Below are 27,104 nucleotides of genomic sequence, written 5' to 3' on the forward strand. Positions count from 1 at the left end.
TGCTTCTTCAGAGTTTTCAATAATATTTTTTCTTCCTGCTCTAAAAGGTTAGCACTAATAATAACAGGATATATCTTCTTTTCATCAAGATAAGCATATTTAAGATTATCAGGTAATGGTTTGAGCTCAAACACGGGATCACCCTTGGGTGGAGGAGGACCCCCTAGGATTTCAATAGGTAAGTTGTGTTTCAAAATAGGACCATGTTGAAGGAATACTTTATCTATTTCCCTCCTTTCATTCATAAACATATCATTTTCATGGTCTGGCAAATATTGTTCTAACGGATCAGTAGGAGGCACGACAATAGAAGCAAGACCAATAATTTCATCCTTACTAGGTAATTCTCTATCAAGGGGTTGTCTACGGAATTTAGCAAAATTAAACTCATGTTTCATATCCCCTAGGCCAATTGTAACAACATCCTTTTTGCAATCAATCTTAGCATTAACAGTATTCAAGAAGGGTCTACCAAATATAATGGGACAAAAGTCATCTTGTGGGGAACCAAGAACAAGAAAATCAGCAGGATATTTAACTTTCCCACACAAGACTTCAACATCTCTAACAATCCCAACTGGTGCAATAGTATCTCTATTGGCAAGCTTAATAGTAACATCAACACCTTCTATCTCAGCGGGTGCGATATCATGCATAATTTTTTCATATAAAGAATGAGGTATTGCACTAGCACTAGCACCCATATCACATAAGCCATGATAACAATGATCTCCTATTTTAACAGAAATAACAGGCATGCCTACAATAGGTCTATGTATCTTAGCATCTGGTCTAGCAATATTAGCGGCCTGTTCACAGAAGTAAATAACATGCCCATCTATATTATCATCTAAGAGATATTTAACCATAGCAATACTAGGTTCAACATTAATTTGCTCAGGAAGTGTATATGTTCTAGTATTACTCTTACGAACCACAGTTGAAGCTTTAGCATGATCCTTTATTCTAACAGGAAAAGGGGGTTTCTCAACATAAGTAGTAGGAACAATAGGGTCATTATAAGTGATAATCTTTTCTTCAACTGTAATAGGTGCAACTACTTTTACTTCAGTGGGAGGATTATATTTAAACCACTTCTCTTTAGGGAGATCAACGTGAGTAGCAAAAGATTCACAGAAAGAAGCTACTATCTCAGAGTCAAGTCCATATTTAGCGCTAAATCCACGAAAAGCATCGGTATCCATAAAAGATTTAACACAATCAAACTTAGGTGTCATACCTGACTCCTTACCATCGTCGGAACCCCAATCTTCAGAGTTGCGTTTAATTCTTTCCAATAAGTCCCACTTGAATTCAGTAGTCTTCAACATATAAGAACCAGCACAGGAAGTATCGAGCATGGTGCGATCATTTTGAGAAAGCCGAGCATAAATTTTTTGAATAATCATTTCTCTTGAGAGCTCATGATTGGGGCATGAATATAACATTGAATTAAGCCTCCCCCAAGCTTGAGCGATGCTTTCTCCTTCGCGAGGCCAAAAATTATATATATATAATTACATAGCCTATACCATGTCAATGCATCTCCCTTCAAAGATAAAGGGAAGATCTTCCTCTTAACAACATCATCGGGAATACCTGCAAGCTTAAATAATCCACAAACTTCATCCACAAAGATAAGGTATAAATCGGGATGCAATGTTCCATCTCCTGCAAAAGGATTAGCTAGCAGTTTCCCTATCATACCCGAAGGAATCTCAAAGTAAACATTTTCAGTAGGTTGAGGAGCAACTCTTTGCTCTACTGGTCGGGGTGAAGATACCCCGAACAAGCCCCTCAAAGGATTAGTTTCCATAGTAACAAGTAACAGAAAATTTCAGCACACTATATAAATGTTTCCTTACCAAGTTCCACTCACCAAAGGCGCTTCACTCCTCGGCAACGGCGCCAGAAAAGAGTCTTGATGACCCATAAGTATAGGGGATCTATCTGTTGGGTAACGTAGCATAAATTCAAAATTTTCCACGCATCACCAAGATCAATCTATGGAGTAATCTAGCAACGAGGGGAAGGGGAGTGCATCTACATACCATTGTAGATCGCTAAGCGGAAGCGTTGCAAGAACGCGGATGAAGGAGTCGTACTCGTAGCGATTCAGATCGCGGTTGATTGCGATCTAAGCGCCGAACCACGGCGCCTCCGCGTTCAACACACGTGCAGCCCGGTGACGTCTCCCACGCCTTGATCCAGCAAGGAGAGAGGGAGAGGTTGGGGAAGACTCCGTCCAGCAGCAGCACAACGGCATGGTGGTGATGGAGGAGCGTGGCACTCCAGCAGGGCTTCGCCAAGCACTGCGAGAGACGAGGAGGGAGAGGGGTAGGGCTGCGCCAAAGAGAGAGATGTTCTCGTCTTATGGCAGCCCCAAAACCTCCACTATATATAGGGGAGGGGGAGGGGCTGCGCCCCCATCTAGGGTTCCCCCCAAAGGGGTGCGGCTAGCCCTAGATGGGACTTGGAGGGGCGGCCAAGGGGGGAGAGAGGGGGGCGCACCACTAGGTGGGCCTTAGGCCCATCTGAGCCTAGGGTTTCCCCCTTCCCCCCTTCCGTGCGCCTTGGGCCCCTTGTGGGAGGCGCACTATCCCACCTAGGGGCTTGTCCCTTCCCACACTTGGCCCACGCAGCCCTCTGGGGCCGGTGGCCCCACCTGGTGGACCCCCGGGACCCTCCCGGTGGTCCCGGTACGTTACCGATAGCACCCGAAACTTTTCCGGTGACCAAAACAGGACTTCCCATATATAAATCTTTACCTCCGGACCATTCCGGAACTCCTCACAACGTCCGGGATCTCATCCGGGACTCCGAACAACATTTGGTAATCACGTATATCTATTCCCTATAACCCTAGCGTCATCGAACCTTAAGTGTGTAGACCCTACGGGTTCGGGAACCATGCAGACATGACCGAGACGTTCTCCGGCCAATAACCAACAGCGGGATCTGGATACCCATGTTGGCTCCCACATGTTCCACGATGATCTCATCGGATGAACCACGATGTCGGGGATTCAATCAATCCCGTATACAATTCCCTTTGTCAATCGGTATGTTACTTGCCCGAGATTCGATCGTCGGTATCCCGATACATTGTTCAATCTCGTTACCGGCAAGTCTCTTTACTCGTTCCATAACACATCATCCCGTGATCAACTCCTTGGTCACATTGTGCACATTATGATGATGTCCTACCGAGTGGGCCCAGAGATACCTCTCCGTTTACATGGAGTGACAAATCCCAGTCTCGATTCGTGCCAACCCAACAGACACTTTCGGAGATACCTGTAGTGCACCTTTATAGTCACCCAGTTACGTTGTGACGTTTGGTACACCCAAAGCATTCCTACGGTATCCGGGAGTTGCACAATCTCATGGTCTAAGGAAATGATACTTGACATTAGAAAATCTCTTAGCAAACGAACTACACGATCTTGTGCTAGGCTTAGGATTGGGTCTTGTCCATCACATCATTCTCCTAATGATGTGATCCCGTTATCAACGACATCCAATGTCCATGGTCAGGAAACCGTAACCATTTATTGATCAACGAGCTAGTCAACTAGAGGCTTACTAGGGACATGGTGTTGTCTATGTATCCACACATGTATCTGAGTTTCCCATCAATACAATTTTAGCATGGATAATAAACGATTATCATGAACAGGGAAATATAATAATAATAACCAATTTATTATTGCCTCTAGGGCATATTTCCAACAGTCTCCCACTTGCACTCGAGTCAATAATCTAGTTCACATCGCCATGTGATTAACACTCATAGTCCACATCGCCATGTGACTACACCCAAGAGTTTACTAGGGTTTGATCATGTTCTGCTTGTGAGAGAGGTTTTAGTCAACGAGTCTGAACGTTTCAGATCCGTGTGTGCTTTACGAATATCTATGTCATCTTCTAGATGCAGCTACCACGCGCTACTTGGAGCTATTCCAAATAACTACTCTACTATACGAATCCGGTTTACTACTCAGAGTCATCCGGATTAGTGTCAAAGTTTGCATCGACGTAACCCTTTACGACGAACTCTTTTACCACCTCCATAATCGAGAAAAATTCCTTAGTCCACTAGATACTAAGGATAAGTTCGACCGCTGTCATGTGATCCATTCCCGGATCACTATTGTACCCCTTGACTAACTCATGGCAAGGCACACTTCAGGTGCGGTACACAGCATAGCAAACTGTAGAGCCTACGTCTAAAGCATAGGGGACGACCTTCGTCCTTTCTCTCTCTTCTGCCGTGGTCAGGTCTTGAGTCTTGCTCAATACTCACACCTTGTAACACAGCCAAGAACTCCTTCTTTGCTGATCTATTTTGAACTCCTTTAAAATCTTGTCACGGTATGTATTCATTTGAAAGTACTATTAAGCGTTTTTGATCTATCCTTATAGATCTTGATGCTCAATGTTTAAGTAGCTTAATCCAGGTTTTCCATTGAAAAACATTTTTCAAATAACCCTGTATGCTTTCCAGAAATTCTACATCATTTCTGATCAACAATATGTCAACCACATATACTCATCAAAAATTCTATAGTGCTCCCACTCACTTCTTTGGAAATACAAGTTTCTCATAAACTTTGTATAAACCCAAAATCTTTGATCATCTCATCAAAGCGTACATTCCAACTCCGAGATGCTTACTCCAGTCCTTAGAAGGATTGCTGGAGCATTGCATACTTGTTAGCATCTTTCAGGATTGACAAAACCTTCTGGTTGTATCACATACAACCTTTCCTCAAGAAAATCGTCGAGGAAACAATGTTTTGACATCCTATCTGCAAGATTTCATAAATAATGCAGTAACTGCTAATACAATTCCAACAGACTCTTAGCATCGCTACGAGTGAGAAAGTCTCATCGTAGTCAACTCCTTGAACTTGTCGGAAAAATCTTAACGACAAGCCGAGCTTTCTTAATGGTGACACTTACCATCATTGTCTGTCTTCCTTTTAAAATCCATCTGCACCCAACAGCCTTACGACTATCAAGTATTTGGATCCTCTCTCGAATTTTATGGCCTCGAGCCATTCGTCGGAATCTGGGCCCACCATCGCTTCTCCATAGCTCGTAGGTTCATTGTTGTCTAGCAACATGACTTCCAAGACAGGATTACGTACCACTCTGAAGTAGTACGCATCCTCGTCGTCCTACGAGGTTTGGTAGTGACTTGATCCGAAGTTTCATGATCACTATCATAAGCTTCCACTTCAATTGGTGTAGGTGCCACAGGAACAACTTCTTGTGCCCTGCTACACACTAGTTGAAGTGACGGTTCAATAACCTCATCAAGTCTCCACCATCCTCCCACTCAATTCTTTCGAGAGAAACTTTTCCTCGAGAAAAGACCAGTTTACTTTCAGATCTGAAACAGGAGGTATACCCAACTGTTTTGGGTATTCTATGAAGATGCATTTATCCGCTTTGGGTTCGAGCTTATCAGCCTGAAACTTTTTCACATAAGCATCGCAGCCCCAAACTTTTAAGAAACGACAACTTAGGTTTCTCTAAACGGTGTCGTCTCAACGGAATTGCGTGGTGCCCCTTTTAAAGTGAATGCGGTTGTCTCTAATGCCTAACCCATGAACGATAGTGGTAATTAGATAAGAGACATCATGGTATGCACCATATCCAATAGGGTGCAGTTATGATGTTCGGACACACAATCACACTATGGTGTTCCAAGCGGTATTAGTCGTGAAACAATTTCCACAATTTCTTAATTGTGTGCCAAACTCGTAACTCAGATATTCATCTCTATGATCATATCACAGACATTTTATCCTCTTGTCACGACGATCTTCAACTTCACTATGAAATTACTTGAACCTTTCAATAATTCAGACTTGTGTTTCATCAAGTAAATACACTCAGCATATACTCAAATCATCTGTGAAGTAAGAACATAACGATATCCATTGCATGCCTCAGCACTCATTGGACTGCACACATCAAAATGTATTACTTCCAACAAGTTGCTCTCTTGTTCCATCTTACTGAAAACGAGGCCTTTCAGTCATCTTTCCCATGTGGTATGATTTGCATGTCTCAAGTGATTCAAAATCAAGTGAGTCCAAATGATCCATCTGTATGGAGTTTCTTCATGCATATATACCAATAGACATGGTTTGCATGTCTCAATCCTTTCAAAAACGAGTGAGTCCAAAGATCCATCAACATGGAGCTTCTTCATGCGTTTTATCCCAATATGACTCAAATAGCAGTGCCACAAGTATGTGGTACTATCATTCCTATCTTATATCTTTTGGCATGAACATGTGTATTACTACGATCGAGATTCATTTTAGGTGCAAGACCATTGAAGGTATTATTCAAATAAACAGAGTAACCATTATTCTCCTTAAATGAATAACGTATTGCGATAAACATAATCCAATCATGTTTATGCTCAACGCATACACCAAATAACAATTATTTAGGTTTAACACCAATCTCGATGGTAGAGGGAGCATGCGATGCTTGATCACATCAACCTTGGAAACACTTCCAACACATATCGTCATCTCACCTTTAGCTAGTCTCCGTTTATTCCGTAGCTTTTATTTCGAGTTACTAACATTTAGCAACCGAACCGGTATCTAATACCCTGGTGCTGCTAGGAGTACTAGTAAAGTACACATTCATATAATGTATATCAAATATACTTCTGTCGACCTTGCCTGCCTTCTCATCTACCAAGTGTCTAGGGTAGTTCTGCTTCAGTGACCGTTCCCCTCATTACAGAAGCACTTAGTCTCGGGTTTGGATTCAACCTTGGGATTCTTCACTAGAGCAGAAAATGATTTGCTGTTTCATGACGTATCCCTTTTGCCCTTGCCCTTCTAGAAACTAGTGGTTGTACTAACCATCAACAATTGATGCTCCTTCTTGATTTCTACTTTCGCGGTGTCAAACATCGCGAGTTGCTCAAGGATCATCATGTCTATCCCTGATATGTTATAGTTCATCACGAAGCTCTAATAGCTTGGTGGCAGTGACTATGGAGAACCATCACTATCTCATCTGGAAGATTAACTCCCACTCGATTCAAGTGATTGTAGTACTCAGACAATCTGAGCACATGCTCAACGATTGAGCTTTTCTCCCTTAGTTTGCAGGCTTAAGAAACTTGTCAGAGGTCTCATACCTCTTGACGTGGGCATTAGTCTGAAATCCCAATTTCAGTCTTTGGAACATCTCATATGTTCTGCGACGTTTCAAAAACGTCTTTGGTGCCACAATTCTAAACCGTTAGCATTACGCACTGAACTATCACGTAGTCATCAAAATGTGTATGTCAGATGTTTCGCATCATCTACAGACGACGCTGAGGTTCAACACACCGAGCGGTGCATTAAGGACATGAGCCTTCTAGGCAGCAATGAGGACAATCCTCAGTTTACGGACCCAGTCCACATAAGTGCTACTATCAACTTTCAACTAAATTTTCTCTAGGAACATATCTTAAACAGTAGAACTAAAGCGTAAGCTATGACATAATTTGCAAAGACCTTTTGACTATGTTCATGATAATTAAGTTCATCTGATTATTTAATGAACTCCCACTCAGATAGACATCCCTCTAGTCATCTAAGTGATACATGATCCGAGTCAAACTAGGTCGTGTCCGATCATCATGTGAGACGGACTAGTCATCATCGGTGAACATCTCCATGTTGATCGCATCTACTATACGACTCATGTTCGATCTTTCGATCTCTTGTGTTCCGAGGCCATGTCTGTACATGCTAGGCTCGTCAAGTCAACCTAAGTGTTTCGCATGTGTTCCGAGGCCATGTCTGTACATGCTAGGCTCGTCAACACCCGTTGTATGCGAACGTTAGAATCTATCACACCCGATCATCATGTGGTGCTTCGAAACAACGAACCTTCGCAATGGTGCACAGTTAGGGGGAACACGTCTCTTCAAATTTTAGTGAGGGATCATCTTATTTATGCTACCGTCGTTCTAAGCAAATAAGATGTAAACATGACAAACATCACATGCAAATCATAAAGTGACGTGATATGACCAATATCATCTTGCGCCTTTGATCTCCATCAATGAGGTGCGACATGATCACGTTCGTCACCGGCATGACACCATGATCTCCATCATCATGATCTCCATCATTGTGTCTTCATGAAGTTGTCTCACCAACTATTACTTCTACTACTATGGCTAACGGTTAGCAATAAAGTAAAGTAATTACATGGTGTTTTCATTGACACGCAGGTCATACAATAAATTAAGACAACTCCTATGGCTCCTGCCGGTTGTCATACTCATCGACATGCAAGTCGTGATTCCTATTACAAGCATGATCAATCTCATACATCACATATATCATTCATCACATCCTTTTGGCCATATCACATCACATAGCATACCCTGCAAAAACAAGTTAGACGTCCTCTAATTGTTGTTGCATGTTTTACGTGGCTGCTATGGGATTCTAGCAAGAACGTTTCTTACCTACGCAAAAGCCACAACGTGATATGCCAATTTCAATTTACCCTTCATAAGGACCCTTTTCATCGAATCCGATCCGACTAAAGTGGGAGAGACAGACACCCGCTAGCCACCTTATGCAACTAGTGCATGTCAGTCGGTGGAACCTGTCTCACGTAAGTGTACGTGTAAGGTCGGTCCGGGCCGCTTCATCCCACGATTCCGCCGAATCAAGATAAGACTAGTAACGGCAAGTAAATTGACAAAATCGACGCCCACAACTACTTTGTGTTCTACTCGTGCATAGAAACTACGCATAAACCTGGCTCTGATACCACTGTTGGGTAACGTAGCATAAATTCAAAATTTTCTACGCATCACCAAGATCAATCTATGGAGTAATCTAGCAACGAGGGGAAGGGGAGTGCATCTACATACCATTGTAGATCGCTAAGCGGAAGCGTTGCAAGAACGCGGATGAAGGAGTTGTACTCGTAGCGATTCAGATCGCGGTTGATTCCGATCTAAGCGCCGAACCACGGCGCCTCCGCGTTCAACACACGTGCAGCCCGGTGACGTCTCCCACGCCTTGATCTAGCAAGGAGAGAGGGAGAGGTTGGGGAAGACTCCGTCCAGCAGCAGCACAACGGCATGGTGGTGATGGAGGAGCGTGGCACTCCAGCAGGGCTTCGCCAAGCACTGCGAGAGACGAGGAGGGAGAGGGGTAGGGCTGCGCCAAAGAGAGAGATGTTCTCGTCTTATGGCAGCCCCAAAACCCCCACTATATATAGGGGAGGGGGAGGGGCTGCGCCCCCATCTAGGGTTCCCCCCAAAGGGGTGCGGCCAGCCCTAGATGGGACTTGGAGGGGCGGCCAAGGGGGGAGAGAGGGGGGCGCACCACTAGGTGGGCCGTAGGCCCATCTGAGCCTAGGGTTTCACCCTTCCCCCCTTCCCTGCGCCTTGGGCCCCTTGTGGGAGGCGCACCAGCCCACCTAGGGGCTGGTCCCTTCCCACACTTGGCCCACGCAGCCCTCTGGGGCCGGTGGCCCCACCTGGTGGACCCCCGGGACCCTCCCGGTGGTCCCGGTACGTTACCGATAGCACCCGAAACTTTTCCGGTGACCAAAACAGGACTTCCCATATATAAATCTTTACCTCCGGACCATTCCGGAACTCCTCGCGACGTCCGGGATCTCATCCGGGACTCCGAACAACATTCGGTAACCACGTGTATCTATTCCCTATAACCCTAGCGTCATCGAACCTTAAGTGTGTAGACCCTACGGGTTCGGGAACCATGCAGACATGACCGAGACGTTCTCCGGCCAATAACCAACAGCGGGATCTGGATACCCATGTTGGCTCCCACATGTTCCACGATGATCTCATCGGATGAACCACGATGTCGGGGATTCAATCAATCCCGTATACAATTCCCTTTGTCAATCGGTATGTTACTTGCCCGAGATTCGATCGTCGGTATCCCGATACCTTGTTCAATCTCGTTACCGGCAAGTCTCTTTACTCGTTCTGTAACACATCATCCCGTGATCAAATCCTTGGTCACATTGTGCACATTATGATGATTTCCTACCGAGTGGGCCCAGAGATACCTCTCCGTTTACATGGAGTGACAAATCCCAGTCTCGATTCGTGTCAACCCAACAGACACTTTCGGAGATACCTGTAGTGCACCTTTATAGTCACCCAGTTACGTTGTGACGTTTGGTACACCCAAAGCATTCCTACGGTATCCGGGAGTTGCACAATCTCATGGTCTAAGGAAATGATACTTGACATTAGAAAAGCTCTTAGCAAACGAACTACACGATCTTGTGCTAGGCTTAGGATTGGGTCTTGTCCATCACATCATTCTCCTAATGATGTGATCCCGTTATCAACGACATCCAATGTCCATGGTCAGGAAACCGTAACCATTTATTGATCAACGAGCTAGTCAACTAGAGGCTTACTAGGGACATGGTGTTGTCTATGTATCCACACATGTATCTGAGTTTCCTATCAATACAATTTTAGCATGGATAATAAACGATTATCATGAACAGGGAAATCAAATAATAATAACCAATTTATTATTGCCTCTAGGGCATATTTCCAACACTATCATAGTCATTTCGATAAGTAAGAGTGTCGAACCCAACGAGGAGCAGAAGGAAATGACAAGCGGTTTTCAGTAAGGTATTCTCTGCAAGCACTGAAATTGTAGGTAACAGATAGTTTTGTGATAAGATAATTTGTAACGGGTAACAAGCAATGAAAGTAAATAAAGTGCAGCAAGGTGGCCCAATCCTTTTTGTAGCAAAGGACAAGCCTGGACAATTTCTTATAATGAGAAAAGCGCTCCCGAGGACACATGGGAATTATCGTCAAGCTAGTTTCATCACGCTCATATGATTCGCGTTCGGTACTTTGATAATTTGATATGTGGGTGGACCGGTGCTTGGGTACTGCCCTTTCTTGGACAAGCATCCCACTTATGATTAACCCCTATTGCAAGCATCTGCAACTACAAAAGAAGTATTAAGGTAAACCTAACCATAGCATGAAACTAGTGGATCCAAATCAGCCCCTTACGAAGCAACGCATAAACTAGGGTTTAAGCTTCTGTCACTCTAGCAACCCATCATCTACTTATTACTTCCCAATGCCTTCCTCTAGGCCCAAATAATGGTGAAGTGTCATGTAATCGATGTTCACATAACACCACTAGAGAAGAGACAACATACATCTCATCAAAATATCAAACGAATACCAAATTCACATGACTACTAATAGCAAGACTTCACCCATGTCCTCAGGAACAAACGTAACTACTCACAAAGCATATTCATGTTCATGATCAGAGGAGTATTAATATGCATTAAGGATCTGAACATATGATCTTCCACCAAGTAAACCAATTAGCATCAACTACAAGGAGTAATCAACACTACTAGCAACCCACAGGTACCAATTTGTGGTTTTGATACAAGATTGGATACAAGAGATGAACTAGGGTTTTGAGAGGAGATGGTGCTGGTGAAGATGTTGATGGAGATTGTCCCCCTCCCGATGAGAGGATCGTTGGTGATGACGATGGTGATGATTTCCCCCTCCCGGAGGGAAGTTTTCCCGGCAGAACAGCTCCGCCGGAGCCCTAGATTGGTTCCGCCTCGTGGCGGCGGAGTTTCGTCCCGTAAGCTTGCTTATGATTTTTTCCAGGGTAAAAGCCTTCATATAGCAGAAGATGGGCACCGGAGGGCCACCAGGGGGCCCAGGAGATAGGGGCGCGCCCAGTAAGAGGGGGCGCGCCCCCACCCTCTTGGCCAGGGTGTGGGCCCCCTCTGGTATTTTATTCGCTCAATAATTCTTATTAATTCCAAAAATGACTTTCGTGGACTTTCAGGATTTTTGGAGCTGTGCAGAATAGGTTTCTAATATTTGCTCCTTTTCCAGCCAGAATTCCAGCTGCCGGCATTCTCCCTCTTCATGATAAACCTTGTAAAATAAGAGAGAATAGCCATAAGTATTGAGATATAATGTGTAATAACAGCCCATAATGCAATAAATATTGATATAAAAGCATGATGCAAAATGGACGTATCAGTCATACACCCAATGAAAATAGTTTGTTGGATCTCGATCGTAGTGATACACATATTCATAATATTGATGCCAAAAGATGCAAAGTTGATAATGATAGTGCAACTTATTTGTGGCACTGCCGTTTGGTTCATATCGGTGTAAAGCGCATGAAGAAACTCCATAAAGATGGATTTTTGGAATCACTTGGTTATGAATCATTTGATGCTTGCGAACCGTGCCTTTTGGGCAAGATTACTAAAACTCCTTTTTCTAGAACAATGGAACGAGCTACTGACTTGTTGGAAATAATACATAACGATGTATGCGGTCCAATGAGTGTTGATGCTCGTGGCGGGTATCAGTATTTTCTGACCTTCACAGATGATTTGAGCAGATATGCGTATATCTACTTAATGAAGCACAAGTCTGAAACATTTGAAAAGTTCAAAGAATTTCAGAGTCAAGTGGAGAATCATCGTAACAAGAAAATAAAGTTTCTACAATCTGATCGTAGAGGAGAATATTTGAGTTACGAGTTTGGCCTTCATTTAAAAACAATGTGGAATAGTTTCACAGCTCACGCCACATAGAACACCACAGCGTAATGGTGTGTCCGAACGTCGTAACCACACTTTATTGGATATGGTGCGATCTATGATGTAGCTTACCGATTTACCACTATCGTTTTGGGGTTATGCATTAGGGACAGCTGCATTCACTTTAAATAGGGCACCATCAAAATCCATTGAGACGACGCCTTATGAACTGTGGTTTGGCAAGAAACCAAAGTTGTCGTTTCTTAAAGTTTGGGGCTGTGATGCTTATGTGAAAAAGTTTCAACCTGATAAGCTCGAACCCAAATCGGAGAAGTGCATCTTCATAGAATACCCAAAGGAAACTGTTGGGTACACCTTCTATCACAGATCCGAAGGCAAGATATTCGTTGCTAAGATGGATCTTTCTAGAGAAGGAGTTTCTCTCAAAAGAAGTGAGTGGGAGGAAAGTAGAGCTTGATAAGGTAATTGTACCTTCTCCCGAATTGGAAAGTAGTTCATCACAGAAATCAGTTCCAGTGATTCCTACACCAGTTAGTGAGGAAGCTAATGATGATGATCATGAAACTTCAGATTAAGTTACTACAGAACCTCGTAGGTCTTCCAAAGTACAGTCTGCACCAGAGTGGTACGGTAATCCTGTTCTGGAAGTCATGTTACTAGACCATGATGAACCTACGAACTATGAGGAAGCGATGATGAGCCCAGATTCCGCGAAATGGCTTGAAGGCCATGAAATCTGAGATGGGATCCATGAGAACAAAGTGTGGACTTTGGTGGACTTGCCCGATGATCGGCAATCCATAGAAAATAAATGGATCTTCAAGATGAAGACAGACGCTGATAGTAGTGTTACTATCTACAAAGCTCGACTTGTCGCAAAAAGTTTTTCAATAAGTTCAAGGTGTTGAATACGATAAGATTTTCTCACTCGTATCGATGCTAAAGTCTGTCCGAATCATGTTAGCAATTGCCACATTTTATGAAATCTGACAAATGGATGTCAAAACTGCATTTCTTAATGGATTTATTAAAGAAGAGTTGTATACGATGCAACCAGAAGGTTTTGTCAATCCTAAAGGTGCTAACAAAGTGTGCAAGCTCCAGTGACCCATCTATGGACTGGTGCAAGAATCTTGGGAGTTGGAGTATACGCTTTGATGAGTTGATCAAAGCATATAGTTTTACACAGACTTGCGGTGAAGCCTGTATTTATAGGAAAGTGAGTGGGAGCACTACAGCCTTTCTGATAAGTATATGTGAATGACATATTGTTGATCAGAAATAATGTAGAATTTTCTGGAAAGCATAAAGGAGTGTTTGAAAGGAGTTTTTCAAAGAAAGACCTCGGTGAAGCTGCTTACACATTGAGCATCAATATCGATAGAGATAGATCAATACGCTTGATAAAAAATTTCAATGAGTACATACCTTGATAAGATTTTGAAGTAGTTCAAAATGGAACAGTCAAAGAAGGAGTTCTTGCCTGTGTTGCAAGGTGTGAAGTTGAGTAAGACTCAAAACCCGACCATGGCGGAAAATAGAGAGAGAATGAAAAGTCATTCCCTATGCCTCAGTCATAGGTTCTATAAAGTATGCTATGCTGTGTACTAGACCTATTGTATACCTTGCTCTCAGTTTGGCAAGGGAGTACAATTTTGATCTAGGAGTAGATCACTAGGACAGCGATCAAGAATATCCTTAGTGAGGACTAAGGAAATGTTTCTTGATTATGGAGGTGATAAAAGAGTTCGTCGTAAAGAGTTACATCGGTGCAAGCTTTTACACCGATCCAGATGACTCTAAGTCTCAATCTGGATACATATTGGAAGTGGGAGCAATTAGCTAGAGTAGCTCCATGCAGAGCATTGTAGACATAGAATATTTGCAAAATACATACAGCTCTAAATGTGACAGACCCGTGGACTAAACTTCTATCACGAGCAAAACATGATCATACCTTAGTACTCTTTGGGTGTTAATCACATAGCAATGTGAACTAGATTATTGACTCTAGTAAACCCTTCGGGTGTTGGTCACATGACGATGTGAACTATGGGTGTTAATCACATACGGATGTGAATATTGATATTAAATCACATGGTGATGTGAACTAGATTATTGACTCTAGTGCAAGTGGGAGACTGAAGGAAATATGCCCTAGAGGCAATAATAAAGTTGTTATTTATATTTCCTTATATCATGATAAATGTTTATTATTCATGCTAGAATTGTATTAACCGGAAACTTAGTACATGTGTGAATACATAGACAAACATAGTGTCACTAGTATGCCTCTACTTGACTAGCTCGTTGAATCAAAGATGGTTAAGTTTCCTAGCCATAGACACGAGTTGTCATTTGATTAACGGGATCACATCATTAGAGAATGATGTGATTGATTTGACCCATTCCGTTAGCTTAGCACTTGATCGTTTAGTTTGTTGCTATTGCTTTCTTCATGACTTATACATGTTCCTATGACTGAGATTATGCAACTCCCAAATACCGGAGGAACACTTTGTGTGCTACCAAACGTCACAACGTAACTGGGTGATTATAAAGGTGCTCTAGAGGTGTCTCCGATGGTACTTGTTGAGTTGGCATAGATCAAGATTAGGATTTGTCACTCCGATTGTCGCAGAGGTATCTCTGGGCCCTCTCGGTAATGCACATCACTATAAGCCTTGCAAGCAATGTGACTAATGGGTTAGTTGCGGGATGATGCATTACGAAATGAGTAAAGAGACTTGCCGGTAACGAGATTGAACTAGGTATGGTGATACCGATAATCGAATCTCGGGCAAATAACATACTGATGACAAAGGGAACAACATATGTTGTTATGCGGTTTGACCGATAAAGATCTTCGTAGAATATGTAGGAGCCAATATGAGCATCCAGGTTCCGTTATTGACCGGAGACGTGTCTCGGTCATGTCTACATAGTTCTCGAACCCTTTAGGGTCCGCACGCTTAACGTTCGGTGACGATTTATATTATGAGTTATATGATTTGATGACCGAAGTTTGTTTGGAGTCCCGGATGAGATCGGGGACATGACGAGGAGTCTCGAAATGATCGAGCCGTAAAGATCGATATATTGGAAGGCTATATTCGGACATCGGAAAGGTTCCGAGTGATTCGGGTATTTTTCGGAGTACCGGAGAGCTACGGGAATTCGTATTGGGCCTTAATGGGCCATACGGGAAAGGAGAGAAAAGGCCTCAAGGGTGGCCGCACCCCTCCCCATGGACTGGTCCGAATTGGACTAGAGGGGGGCGCCCCCTTCCTTCCTTCTCCTTCTCCCTTCCCCTTTTCCTACTCCATGTGGGAGGTGGAATCCTACTAGGACTAGGAAGTCCTAGTAGGACTCCACACTTTGGGCGCACCCTATGAGGGCCGGCCTCCTCCTCCCTCCCTCCTTTATATACAGGGGCAAGGGGGCACCCTAGAACACATAAGTTGATCATTGATCTTTAGCCGTGTGCGGCGCCCCCCTCCACCATAATCCACCTCGGTCATATCGTAGCGGTGCTTAGGCGAAGCCCTGCGTCGGTAGCTTCATCAACACCGTCATCACGCCGTCGTGCTGATGGAACTCTCCCTCGAAGCTCTACTAGATCGTGAGTTCATGGGACGTCACCGAGCTGAACGTGTGCAGATCGCGGAGGTGCCATACGTTCGGTACTAAGATCGGTCGATCATGAAGACGTACGACTACATCAACCGCGTTGTCATAACGCTTCCTCTTACGATCTACGAGGGTACGTGGATGACACTCTCCCCTCTCGTTGCAATGCATCACCATGATCTTGCGTGTGCGTTGGAAATTTTTTAAAGTTACTACGTAACCCAACACTTCCATCCCTACTCCAAGGCGGATGACGCCGGAGGCGCCGATGGGCGCTGACACGAAGCCAAGCGCGGCCTCTTCGTCCACAATGGCACGCATCGGGACGGGAGCGTAACCAGGAGGGCCACGGCTCGGGCCAATAGCCTCGCCGGTGGGCGTCGGCGTCGCGGGCGGGAGCCACGTGGCCGGTGGAGGAGGAGGTGGAGGCGGAGATCCGGGGGGCGATCTAGGCACAGTGGCGGCCCCGTTCATCATCGGGGCGCTCGGGCCGGCCTCCATCAGAGGGTCGAGCCCCATGTGCGCATGGCCATGGGTGCGGGGAGCACCGCAGTGGGCGCGTCCTGTGGCGCGGCGACCCTGTCCCGGGGCGTGGTGAGCACCACGGGCGCCTCTCCTAGCGCCACGGTGGTCGCGTCCATCGGCGCGACGGATAGCCTGGCGACGGAATCGCCGGAGTCTACCCAGTCCGTGGAAACGGCGACCGTAGCGACGACCATCCTCGTGGATCAGGCGGAGGAAGGAGGAGACGAGGCTCGGCATCTCACCGGCGGCGAGTGCTCTTTCCCTCCCTTTCTTTTCTCTTTCGCTCTGCGCTGGTTGTTCTACGTGCGTGATAACGTGTTTCGAATCAGAAGTGATCGAGTAAATTGATCGATGGTTACAGGCCCCTTTTATATGTCCCGAAGAGACACGACGATCCCTCTAGGGGGCGTCGGTTCCAGGAGATCGAAGGGAGGCGTCGGTTGCGGGACAAACCGCAACGACAGTTGGGCAAGGGGAGATTTTCCCCTAATTATAGAATTAGTTTTAACAGTCGCTAGTTCAAAACCTGCTACTCGCTCTTTTTTACGCCAGTTAGGGCGCCGTTTAGGATTTTCCTTCGGAGAAATTGGTGTGAGTCTTTTGGCACTTCTTCTTAAATAAGGGGAGCTCCTAATTGGCGCTGCAGGCCCACGCACCATCACCCCGTGGGGCCAATCATCACCCCATGGGGCCCATAAATGCGAGCCCAAGTGGGGTTCGCTCGCTCCGGGTCGTTCGCGTGTGGGTTCAACCATTGATTAAACTAGAAAATACCCCGCGCGTTGCGGCGGGAATTGGTTGCAATACATTCGGAAGATATTTGATTGTCTAGTAGACAAATGTTTTGATAAATAATATGATAATTAAAACTGGAAAATACATATGTATAGTAATAATTATTTATAGAAAATAAAAAGAACATAATATGTGCTTAAATTAATTTGTAGTTGCTAGGGTGGGGGTCTTCTTCGTTGATAACTATTTAGACATGTGGGGTTCCTTTCTTAATGTACTCGAAGATGTATTTGCTGGACCTGTCTAGATAGTTGGACGTGAAGACGGGTGACCCTCAGATTATTTGGTGTCGATGTCTTCACATGCAACGGTTTCTCTGGAAGTAATACACATTGGTGGTTTCATAGTATTCTTCATCTTTGCAGTAGAATCCATGTACTTCTTCGAGTCTCCCTTTATGAATAAGTTGATGAGTGGGGCAAAACATTATTTGGTCCACCCTAGAGAAAGATTCAAGTGTATATTGTTATTTGAGGCAGGCACCGGGAGCTAGCAGCTAGCAGACATAGACCTCTATGAAGAGAAATATGGGTTAATTAAGATTAGTAACTAAAATTCTGAATACATTTGTGATTTTTTTTGAAAAGGGGGACACATCTACTGGATGGCAGGCAACATCCGTCCTTATCCATGAAATACAATGGTTCCTTCTATAGGGGAAATAAGAATAGTTCTTTGAATGGGGATTGCTAAATATTGCATCAGTCAAAAACATAACTAAGACTAACACTTGTTAATATTTAACATCTATCGCAAAAATGAGGAAGAAACTCTCATCGACAAAAAATATATAGTTCTTTTCTAATCTCAGGTTGGGTTGTCATACAACACATCCTACACCTTGAGATTTATTTTGGAAAATTCAGTATTAATTAGTTAGGTCTAGCTAGCTAGCCCCATAGGACATAATCCATGAAAGAAAAATAGTACCTTGACCAACTGCCTAGAGGTGGATTGTGTAGGGCCTTGCAAACTGGCATATATGCACCTCATTCGACAGTTGAAGTTGAAATTTTTGGAAGAAAGAGAATTACTATCATCCACATCAGTTGTAATTAGAATGTCTTGGCTATGTTAGTTAGGAGTGAAGGAATCAAGTCGATGTGGTCCAACTAATGGGCATGCTAGTTGATGGCCCTGTTTAATGATGATCATGATACTTTGATGGCTAATTAGTATATCTCTGTGATAGTATATGCACTGTCTTTTCTTTTGCGAATTATAGTATATGCACTGTCATTCAACTATATCTATGATTCGTGTCCACGAACTATCCAGAAAAAAAAATCTGTCTACAAACAACCCAATTTCATGATAGGCATTCATATGATCGAATTGTAGAAAATAAACGCTATGCTCCAGTACAATACAACATAAAACCATCAAAAGAAAATGCAGAGAACGTACCTGGTAATTTAATTTGACTGCATCTGCACCGATTGCTTGCCTATAAATAAAATGGATATGTATCAAGATGAGCGAGACGATTTTCACACATGCATCATTTACCGTCCAGTTTCAAGGTCGATGAACAGTAGTAAGTAGTACATCCTGCAACTTATAGTTTGTTGCAACACAAAAATCAAGTGTTCTTCAATGTTTTAGACAATTAGTCGCAGAAGGAAAAAAATATCGCTTCCTCCAATTAAATCCAAATGCATGGTCTTTGATGTTGTAGACAAATAATCGCAGATGAAGAAACAATAATCACTTCTTCCAATTTTAATCCAAACATCTTGAATAAAAAACAAATTGAATGGTTAGGAAGCAAGAGTCCACGTATTGGTTATTAATAACACATCGTACTTGTATGGGTGGATTCACCGCATCCAGCACACGTTGTACCATCAGGAGATGTGTATCGATGCCGGGGCTTGAGTTCACGCCGACTTCTTGTTTTATGAAATTCATTGCTGTGGAGTGTGGACCTGTGGTGGTGGTGGTAATGGACTAATGGAGAAGCCGATGAGGGAAATGAAAAGATTTGGTGAACAGCAAGAGAGACGAAGAGGCACCGTATTTGGCGCGGACAAGGCTCCTCTGACGTACTGCACCCTATAGTACGTCAGAGGAGCTGAGTCTGGCGCAGAACAAGGGTAGACAGAAATCGAAAATGCTGCTTCGCGCGCGAGCGTATCGTTTCCTTACTGGAAGAAATAGTAGTGGGAGGCAGAGGAATAGAATTCGGTGGAGAAAGTGAAGAGGGGGAGGGGAATAAATAAGCGGAAACGTTTTTTCAAGGATACGTCAAAGTTGACGTATCAAGATCATAGATAGAAGGCGCCAAGATGGCGAAAACAACCAATTACAAAGAGTCCACGGCCGCAAGGGCCAACACACACCTCATGCTAATTACTCGCTACTCTCCACCATTTCTACCCTAACCGGGAGCGATCCCGGCTGCCGTAGCAATGACGCAGCCCTCCAGCTCTCCCCTTCCGCGTCGATTGCCTCGAGCACCACGTCGACGGAAGGTAGAGCGCCGTTGAACACGACGTCGTTTCTGTGTTTCCAAATTGTCCATGCCACCAACGTGATCACCGTCCAAGCTTCCTTCCGCATCCTCGTCTCGACGTTCAAAGAAGACCATCATTGAACTAGCTTCGCTCCGTGGGTAGGGGTCCATTGGGGTTTTCCCCAATTGCCTGTGATGTCCGACTAGACCTATCTCGCAAACACGCATCCATGTAGTAAGTGGTCAATCGTCTCTGGTTCCTGATCGCATAGTGGACAGGCCGGCGGGTGCGGCATCAGACGCCTCTGCAGCCTGTCAGCCGTCCAACATCTCCTCCTACCAGTGAGCCACGAGAAGATCTTGCATGTGTTCGGAGCCCGCGACTTCCACATTTGCACAGCACCCGCAGCTTCAATCCGTCCGACGAAGTGTGCACGATAGGCAGAGCGCGCCGAGAATAGCCCATTTGAGCCCCATATCCAGGTGATGATGTCCTGTATCCCCACCTCCACCTGGACAAGTTGCATTTGGTCCACCAGAGTGAGAAACTCCTGTATTGCCTCCGCGCCCATATTTGGCGACACGTCCTGCCACCAACCTCTCGCGACCGCCTGTCCCACGGTTCTCACCATGATCGCACTTCTCTTTGCAACTTTGAACAGGTGTGGCATGATATCCTGTATGCGTCCCTCTTGCAGCCACCAATCCGTCCAGAATAGAGTGGATTCACCGTTCCCAATGGTGCATTTGGTGGCTGCCTTGTAAATAGCCATCGAGTCCGACGAGACCTGAATGTTGAATTCTGTCCATGGCCTATCCATATCCGTCCTGGCCAACCATGGCCATCGTGCTCGAAGAGAGGTGTTGAGCAGTCGCAAGTTGGGCACCCCCAGACCACCGTATTCCCTGGGTGCGCAGACTTGATCCCACGCCACCAAGCAGTGTCCACCGTGGACATCTCGTCTCCCTTCCATAGGAAGCCTCTACAAATCTTATTGGCAGCTTCGATTGTTTTGACTAGAAGATCAATTGCCATCATGGCATGGATTGGCATTGATGCGAGGGTGGTTTTGAGGAGTTCCAGCCTCCCCGCTTTGAACATCATCCAAGCCTGCCACACGGGGAGCCTGTCGGCCATCTTGTCAACAATATACTGCAACTGGCCAGCCGTGATCTTTTTTAGGCTTACGGGGAGGCCCAACTATCGACAAGGCCAACCCACCATCGGGCATCCCATCTCATCATTTAACAGAGCGACCTGCTCATCAGAGCATCTGATTGGGTGTGCAGAACACTTCGCCAGGTTCGTGCGGAGTCCAGAAGCCACTCCAAAGTCCTCGAGGATCACGTTGCAGGCCCGGATGCTCTGAATGTCAGGTTTGATGAAAGTCACCACATCGTCCGCATATATGGAGGTGCGGTTTCTGGGACCCGTAGGAGCCAACGGCGTTAGAACGCCAGTGTTGGCTGCATGCTGGAGTAAGGCGTGCAAGCTACTCATGATCATGACGAAGAGGAGGGGGGACAGAGGGTCCCCTTGCCGGAATCCACACTTGTTGTATATAACCTCGCCGGGGACACCATTGAGCAGGATCCGTGTCGAGGAGGAGGCCAGCAGTCCGGCCACCCAAGCAATCCACTTATCTCCAAAACCCAGGTGGCGCAATATCTCCAGCAGAAAAGCCCAGTCGGCTGTGTCAAAAGCTTTTGTAATGTCTAACTTAAGCATCACCGCCGGCCTCTTAGTCGATTGTAGCCACCGCACCATGCCTTGCACCAGCATGTAGTTGTCATGCAGACTACGCCCCTGAATGAATGCGCTCTGGTGAGTTCCAACAATGTTTGGCATATCGGATGCCACCCGCATGGACATGACTTTAGCGACAAGCTTTGGAAAGCTATGAATCAGACTGATCGGTCGGAAGTCCTTGATCTCAATCGCCGTCGCGGATTTGGGCAGAAGTGTGACAAAAGCCTGGTTAATAGATGTCAGCCCTCTAAAGTCCATCCTCCCAAAGGCTCCAAATGCCTCCATAATATCCTCCTTTATGATGCTCCAACAGGCCACATAGAATCTAGCCGGGAACCCATCCGGCCCAGGAGCCTTGTCCAGGCCTTGCGCCCGCACGACAGCCCAAACTTCTTCTTCGGTGAAGTCACCATCCAAGTGCTCCAAATCTCTGTGCGACAGCCCAATCTCATGGAGATCCAGCGAGAAAGCCCGGTCTGGTGCTTCACCCAGCAGATTAGCGAAAAACGAGTCCACTGCCTCTGCCATCTCCTCATGATCGGATGTGATCACCCCTTCCACTTGCAGCTTGGAGATGAAATTCTTGCGTCTTCTATGGCTCGCATATGTGTGGAAGAACTTCGTACATGCATCCCCATCCTTGAGCCAGAGCACCCTAGATCGCTGCCGAGCGATTGAGCGCTGCAGCGATGCCAATCCGAGCAGTTTCTGCTTCAACATGCGCCGCAAGTTGGTCTCCTCGTCTGTCAAAGGCCTACTCTCCATGGCGGTATCCAGCCGCAAGATAACCTCAGTAGCAATGAGCAGCTGCTGCTTAACACTGCCGATGTAGCGATCGCTCCATCTCGGTAGAGCTCTAGCCGTGGCCTTGAGCTTCACTGCCAGCCGCTTGAAAGGATTCCGCTCCCTGGTTTCACTCGTCCATGCCAACCGGACCACCTCCTGGAACCCGTCAATCTTCGTCCAGAAAGATTCAAAGTGGAATCTTCTCCCTCGTCGCAGGTCGGTATCGAGTTGTCCTGGAATTTGTAGAAGGTTGGATGCATTGATGTGCTAGGTTCCATGGGTTGCATGCCTACTTGCCATTTTTCTTTTCTTTTCTTTTTGAGAGAGAGAGAGAGAGTGCGGCTGGAAACGGACGCATGCATGATGTGGACGGAGATTGACGTCCATGTGCAGCGCTGGTCCGTTCTCCTGTCCATTTGTAACTGAAAGGTGATATGGCTGTTCTTTATACTTGTCTACGCTGGTGAACTTCTGGTTGGGCCCACCTGTAAGCCTGTAGTGGGACGATGATGTGGATGGCCTGCTGATGTGGATAGGCTGCATGTAGAGATAAATAATATAGTGGAGATGAATCTCTTAGGTATATAAGATATGAAAAAAATGAAAAACACGCAAAAATCGAAAAAGTTTGTGAATTAAAAATGTTCATGGATTTTGAAGAAAAGTTCACGCATTTTAAAAAGAAAATCACTGTATTTCAAAAAGAGTTCACCGAATTTCAGCGGATTTGAAAAAAGTTCGTCGAATCTAAAAAAAGTTCATCGGATTTGGAAAAAAGTTCATCAATTTTAAAAAAATCACCGGATCTGAAAAAAGTTCGTCAAAATTGAAAAGGAATTCATCAATTTTTAAAAGGTTCACAGAATTTGAAAACAGTTCATTAATCTGAAAAGGCGCATTAAAGAAAACAAAAAGGATGAGAAAAAAGAAAAAGCAAAAACCGAACTGACATATACAATAAGGTTCGCCCTCCTAACCGGCGCCTTCAGCGTCGGTTCCAACATCTGGCGCGTACAGAGGTATTTCTACTGGGCTTTTATTTGAAGCCAAATCGGGGTTGTGTCTCCGACTGTTTCTCTGGTGATTCTCGGAAAAAAAGATTGTTTCTTTGGTTTGCCATTTCTCGATACCGTCTTTCTCTAGTTTGATGTTTCTCTAGTTCTCATTTATGCATTAACACGAATAAAAACATGCTTTGAATTCTTGTAACTCCTTATTTGTTCAAATTTTATTAAAAAGATCTAGTATGTCTATCGTTTTAGATAGTAATAAAAAATAGAGCATGAATAAATTTATTTTAAAAAACTTAGTATATTATTTTTAAAGAAAAGCTATGAGAAAAAATTGTGTCATATTTTTGCTGGGAAAAAATTAATTACAAAACCAAAAACTATTATCTCGAATCCAGTTGTGATAAATGAGCAATTAGAACATTCAACATTTAGTATCGGAAAAAAATATATTTGAATGGAAGTGTTCCTTCAACCAGGAAAAAAAATTCATTTGTAGAACAATCCTTCTGGGACAAAGAGTGCGCTAGACTTGTACCTTGAACCTGTTACAAAAAAATGTTTTAGGTATGTTGTTGGCCATATGAGTGGAGTTACCATTGGCTGGAATAAGTAACTTGTTCATTTTGAACTTTGATGTATTTGAGGGGGATCTTACTTCCTCAAAAAGAAGATGACAAAAAAAAGCCGGTGAATTGATTCGCATGAATAGCCGGAAACCCTGTGAGAAAAAAGAGAAGAAGGTTACTAATCCTTGTTGTCGGAAAAGGGCAATGCCGCATGCCCTGTTTTTCACCACTATTCTACCTTATCACTCAGTCCCTGGACGAGTACGGTTCCCTTTCATCCGCTTAATGATGATCTGGTCATGACATCAGTGTCCTGCAACATGATCACCAAATCCGTCCTCACCCCTAAGCCTGTCCAGATGCAACCGGCGTTGAGTGATATCTACTACGCAACCTTCTTCTTATAGACGTTGTTGGGCCTCCAAGTGCAGAGGTTTGTAGGACAGTAGCAAATTTCCCTCAAGTGGATGACCTAAGGTTTATCAATCCGTGGGAGGCGTAGGATGAAGATGGTCTCTCTCAAACAACCCTGCAACCAAATAACAAAGAGTCTCTTGTGTCCCCAACACACCCAATACAATGGTAAATTGTATAGGTGCACTAGTTCGGCGAAGAGATAGTGATACAAGTGCAATATGGATGGTAGATATAGGTTTTTATAATCTGAAATATAAAAACAGCAAGGTAACAATTAACAAAAGTGAGCGAAAACGGTATTGCAATGCTTAGAAACAAGGCCTAGGGTTCATACTTTCACTAGTGCAAGTTCTCTCAACAATGATAACATAATTAGACCATATAACAATCCCTCAACGTGCAACAAAGAGTCACTCCAAAGTCACTAATAGCGGAGAACAAACGAAGAGATTATTGTAGGGTACAAAACCACCTCAAAGTTATTTTTTCCGATCAATCCGTTGGGCTATTACTATAAGTGTCACAAATAGCCATAGAGCTCGTAGTAAAATAACACCTTAAGACACACATCAACCAAAACCCTAATGTCACCTAGTTACTCCAATGTCACCTCAAGTATCCGTGGGTATGATTATACGATATGCATCACACAATCTCAGATTCATCTATTCAAACCAACACAAAGAACTTCAAAGAGTGCCCCAAAGTTTCTACCGGAGAGTCAAGACAAAAACGTGTGCCAACCCCTATGCATAGATTCCCAAGGTCACGGAACCCGCAAGTTGATCACCAAAACATACATCAAGTGAATCAATAGAATACCCCATTGTCACCACGGGTATCCCACGCAAGACATACATCAAGTGTTCTCAAATCCTTAAAGACTCAATCTGATAAGATAACTTCAAAGGGAAAACTCAATCCATTACAAGAAGGTAGGGGGAGAAACATCATAAGATCCAACTATAATAGCAAAGCTCGCGATACATCAAGATCGTGCCATATCAAGAACACGAGAGAGAGAGATCAAGCACATAGCTACTGGTACATACCCTCAGCCCCGAGGGTGAACTACTTCCTCCTCGTCAAGGAGAGCGCCGGGATGATGAAGATGGCCACTGGTGATGGATCCCCCCTCCGGCAGGGTGCCGGAACAAGGTCCCGATTGGTTTTTGGTGGCTACAGAGGCTTGCGGCGGCGGAACTCCCGATCTAGGTTTCTTTCTGGAAGTTTGGGGATTTATAGGAGGAGTTGGCATCGGTCTCACGTCAAGGGGCCCCACAGGGAGTCCAGGAGGCAGGGGGCGCGCCCTCCACCCCCGTATGAAAGAATTATGAATGGTGGCTTTGCCATAAATACGATGTCAACTACATGATCATGCAAAGCAATATGACAATGGTGGAGCGTGTCATAATAAACGGAATGGTGGAAAGTTGCATGGCAATATATCTCGGAATGGCTATGGAAATGCCATAATAGGTAGGTATGGTGCCTGTTTTGAGGAAGGTATATGGTGGGTGTATGATACCGGCGAAAGTTGCGCGGCACAAGAGAGGCTAGCAATGGTGGAAGGGTGAGAGTGCGTATAATCCATGGAATCAAAATTAGTCATAAAGAACTCACATACTTATTGCAAAAATCTATTAGTTATCGAAACGAAGTACTACGCACATGCTCCTAGGGGTATAGATTGGTAGGAAAAGACCATCGCTCATCCCCGACCGCTACTCATAAGGAAGAAAATCAATAAATAAATCATGCTCCAACTTCATCACATAACGGTTCACCATACGTGCATGCTACGAGAATCACAAACTTTAACACAAGTATCTCTCAAATGCACAACCACTACACTAGCATGACTCTAATATCACCATCTTCATATCTCAAAACAATCATAAAGAATCAAACTTCTCATAGTATTCAATGCATTTTATATGAAAGTTTTTATTATATCCCTCTTGGATGCCTATCATATTAGGACTAAATTCATAACCTAAGCAAATTACGATGCTGTTTAAGACTCTCAAAACAATATAAGTAAAGCATGAGAGTTCATCTATTTCTTCAAAATAAAACCACCACCGTGCTCAAAAAAGATATAAGTGAAGCACTAGAGCAAATGACAAACTACTTCGAAAGATATAAGTGAAGATCAATGAGTAGTCGAATAATTATATAACTATGTGAAGACTCTCTAACATTTAAGAATTTCAGATCTTGGTATATTATTCAAACAGCAAGCAAAACAAAATAAAACAAAATGACGCTCCAAGCAAAACACATATCATGTGGTGAATAAAAATATAGCTCCAAGTAAAGTTACCGATGAACGAAGACGGAAGAGGGGATGCCATCCGAGGCATACCCAAGCTTAGGCTCTTGGTTGCCCTTGAATATTACCTTGGGGTGCCTTGGGCATCCCCAATCTTAGGCTCTTGCCACTCCTTATTTCATAGTCCATCGAATCTTTACCCAAAACTTGAAAACTTCACAACACAAAACTCAACAGAAAACTCGTAAGCTCTGTTAGTATAAGA

At 44.3% G+C, this 27,104-nt stretch overlaps 1 protein-coding gene across 1 annotated transcript in view; it reads right to left on the reverse strand.

Moving 5' to 3' along the window:
* Positions 1 to 17,111, reverse strand: part of LOC141022406 (uncharacterized) — a 47,606-nt gene extending 30,495 nt beyond the window's left edge. The window contains exon 1 of the mRNA XM_073498646.1: positions 16,486 to 17,111. Coding sequence (XP_073354747.1) covers positions 16,486 to 17,019 — 534 coding nt within the window. The 5' untranslated portion in view covers positions 17,020 to 17,111. The remainder of the gene's footprint in view (positions 1 to 16,485) is intronic.
* Between the last annotated feature and the right edge of the window lie 9,993 nt (positions 17,112 to 27,104).

Source organism: Aegilops tauschii, chromosome 5 (genome assembly GCF_002575655.3).
Source record: "Aegilops tauschii subsp. strangulata cultivar AL8/78 chromosome 5, Aet v6.0, whole genome shotgun sequence".
Lineage (NCBI taxonomy): Eukaryota > Viridiplantae > Streptophyta > Magnoliopsida > Poales > Poaceae > Aegilops > Aegilops tauschii.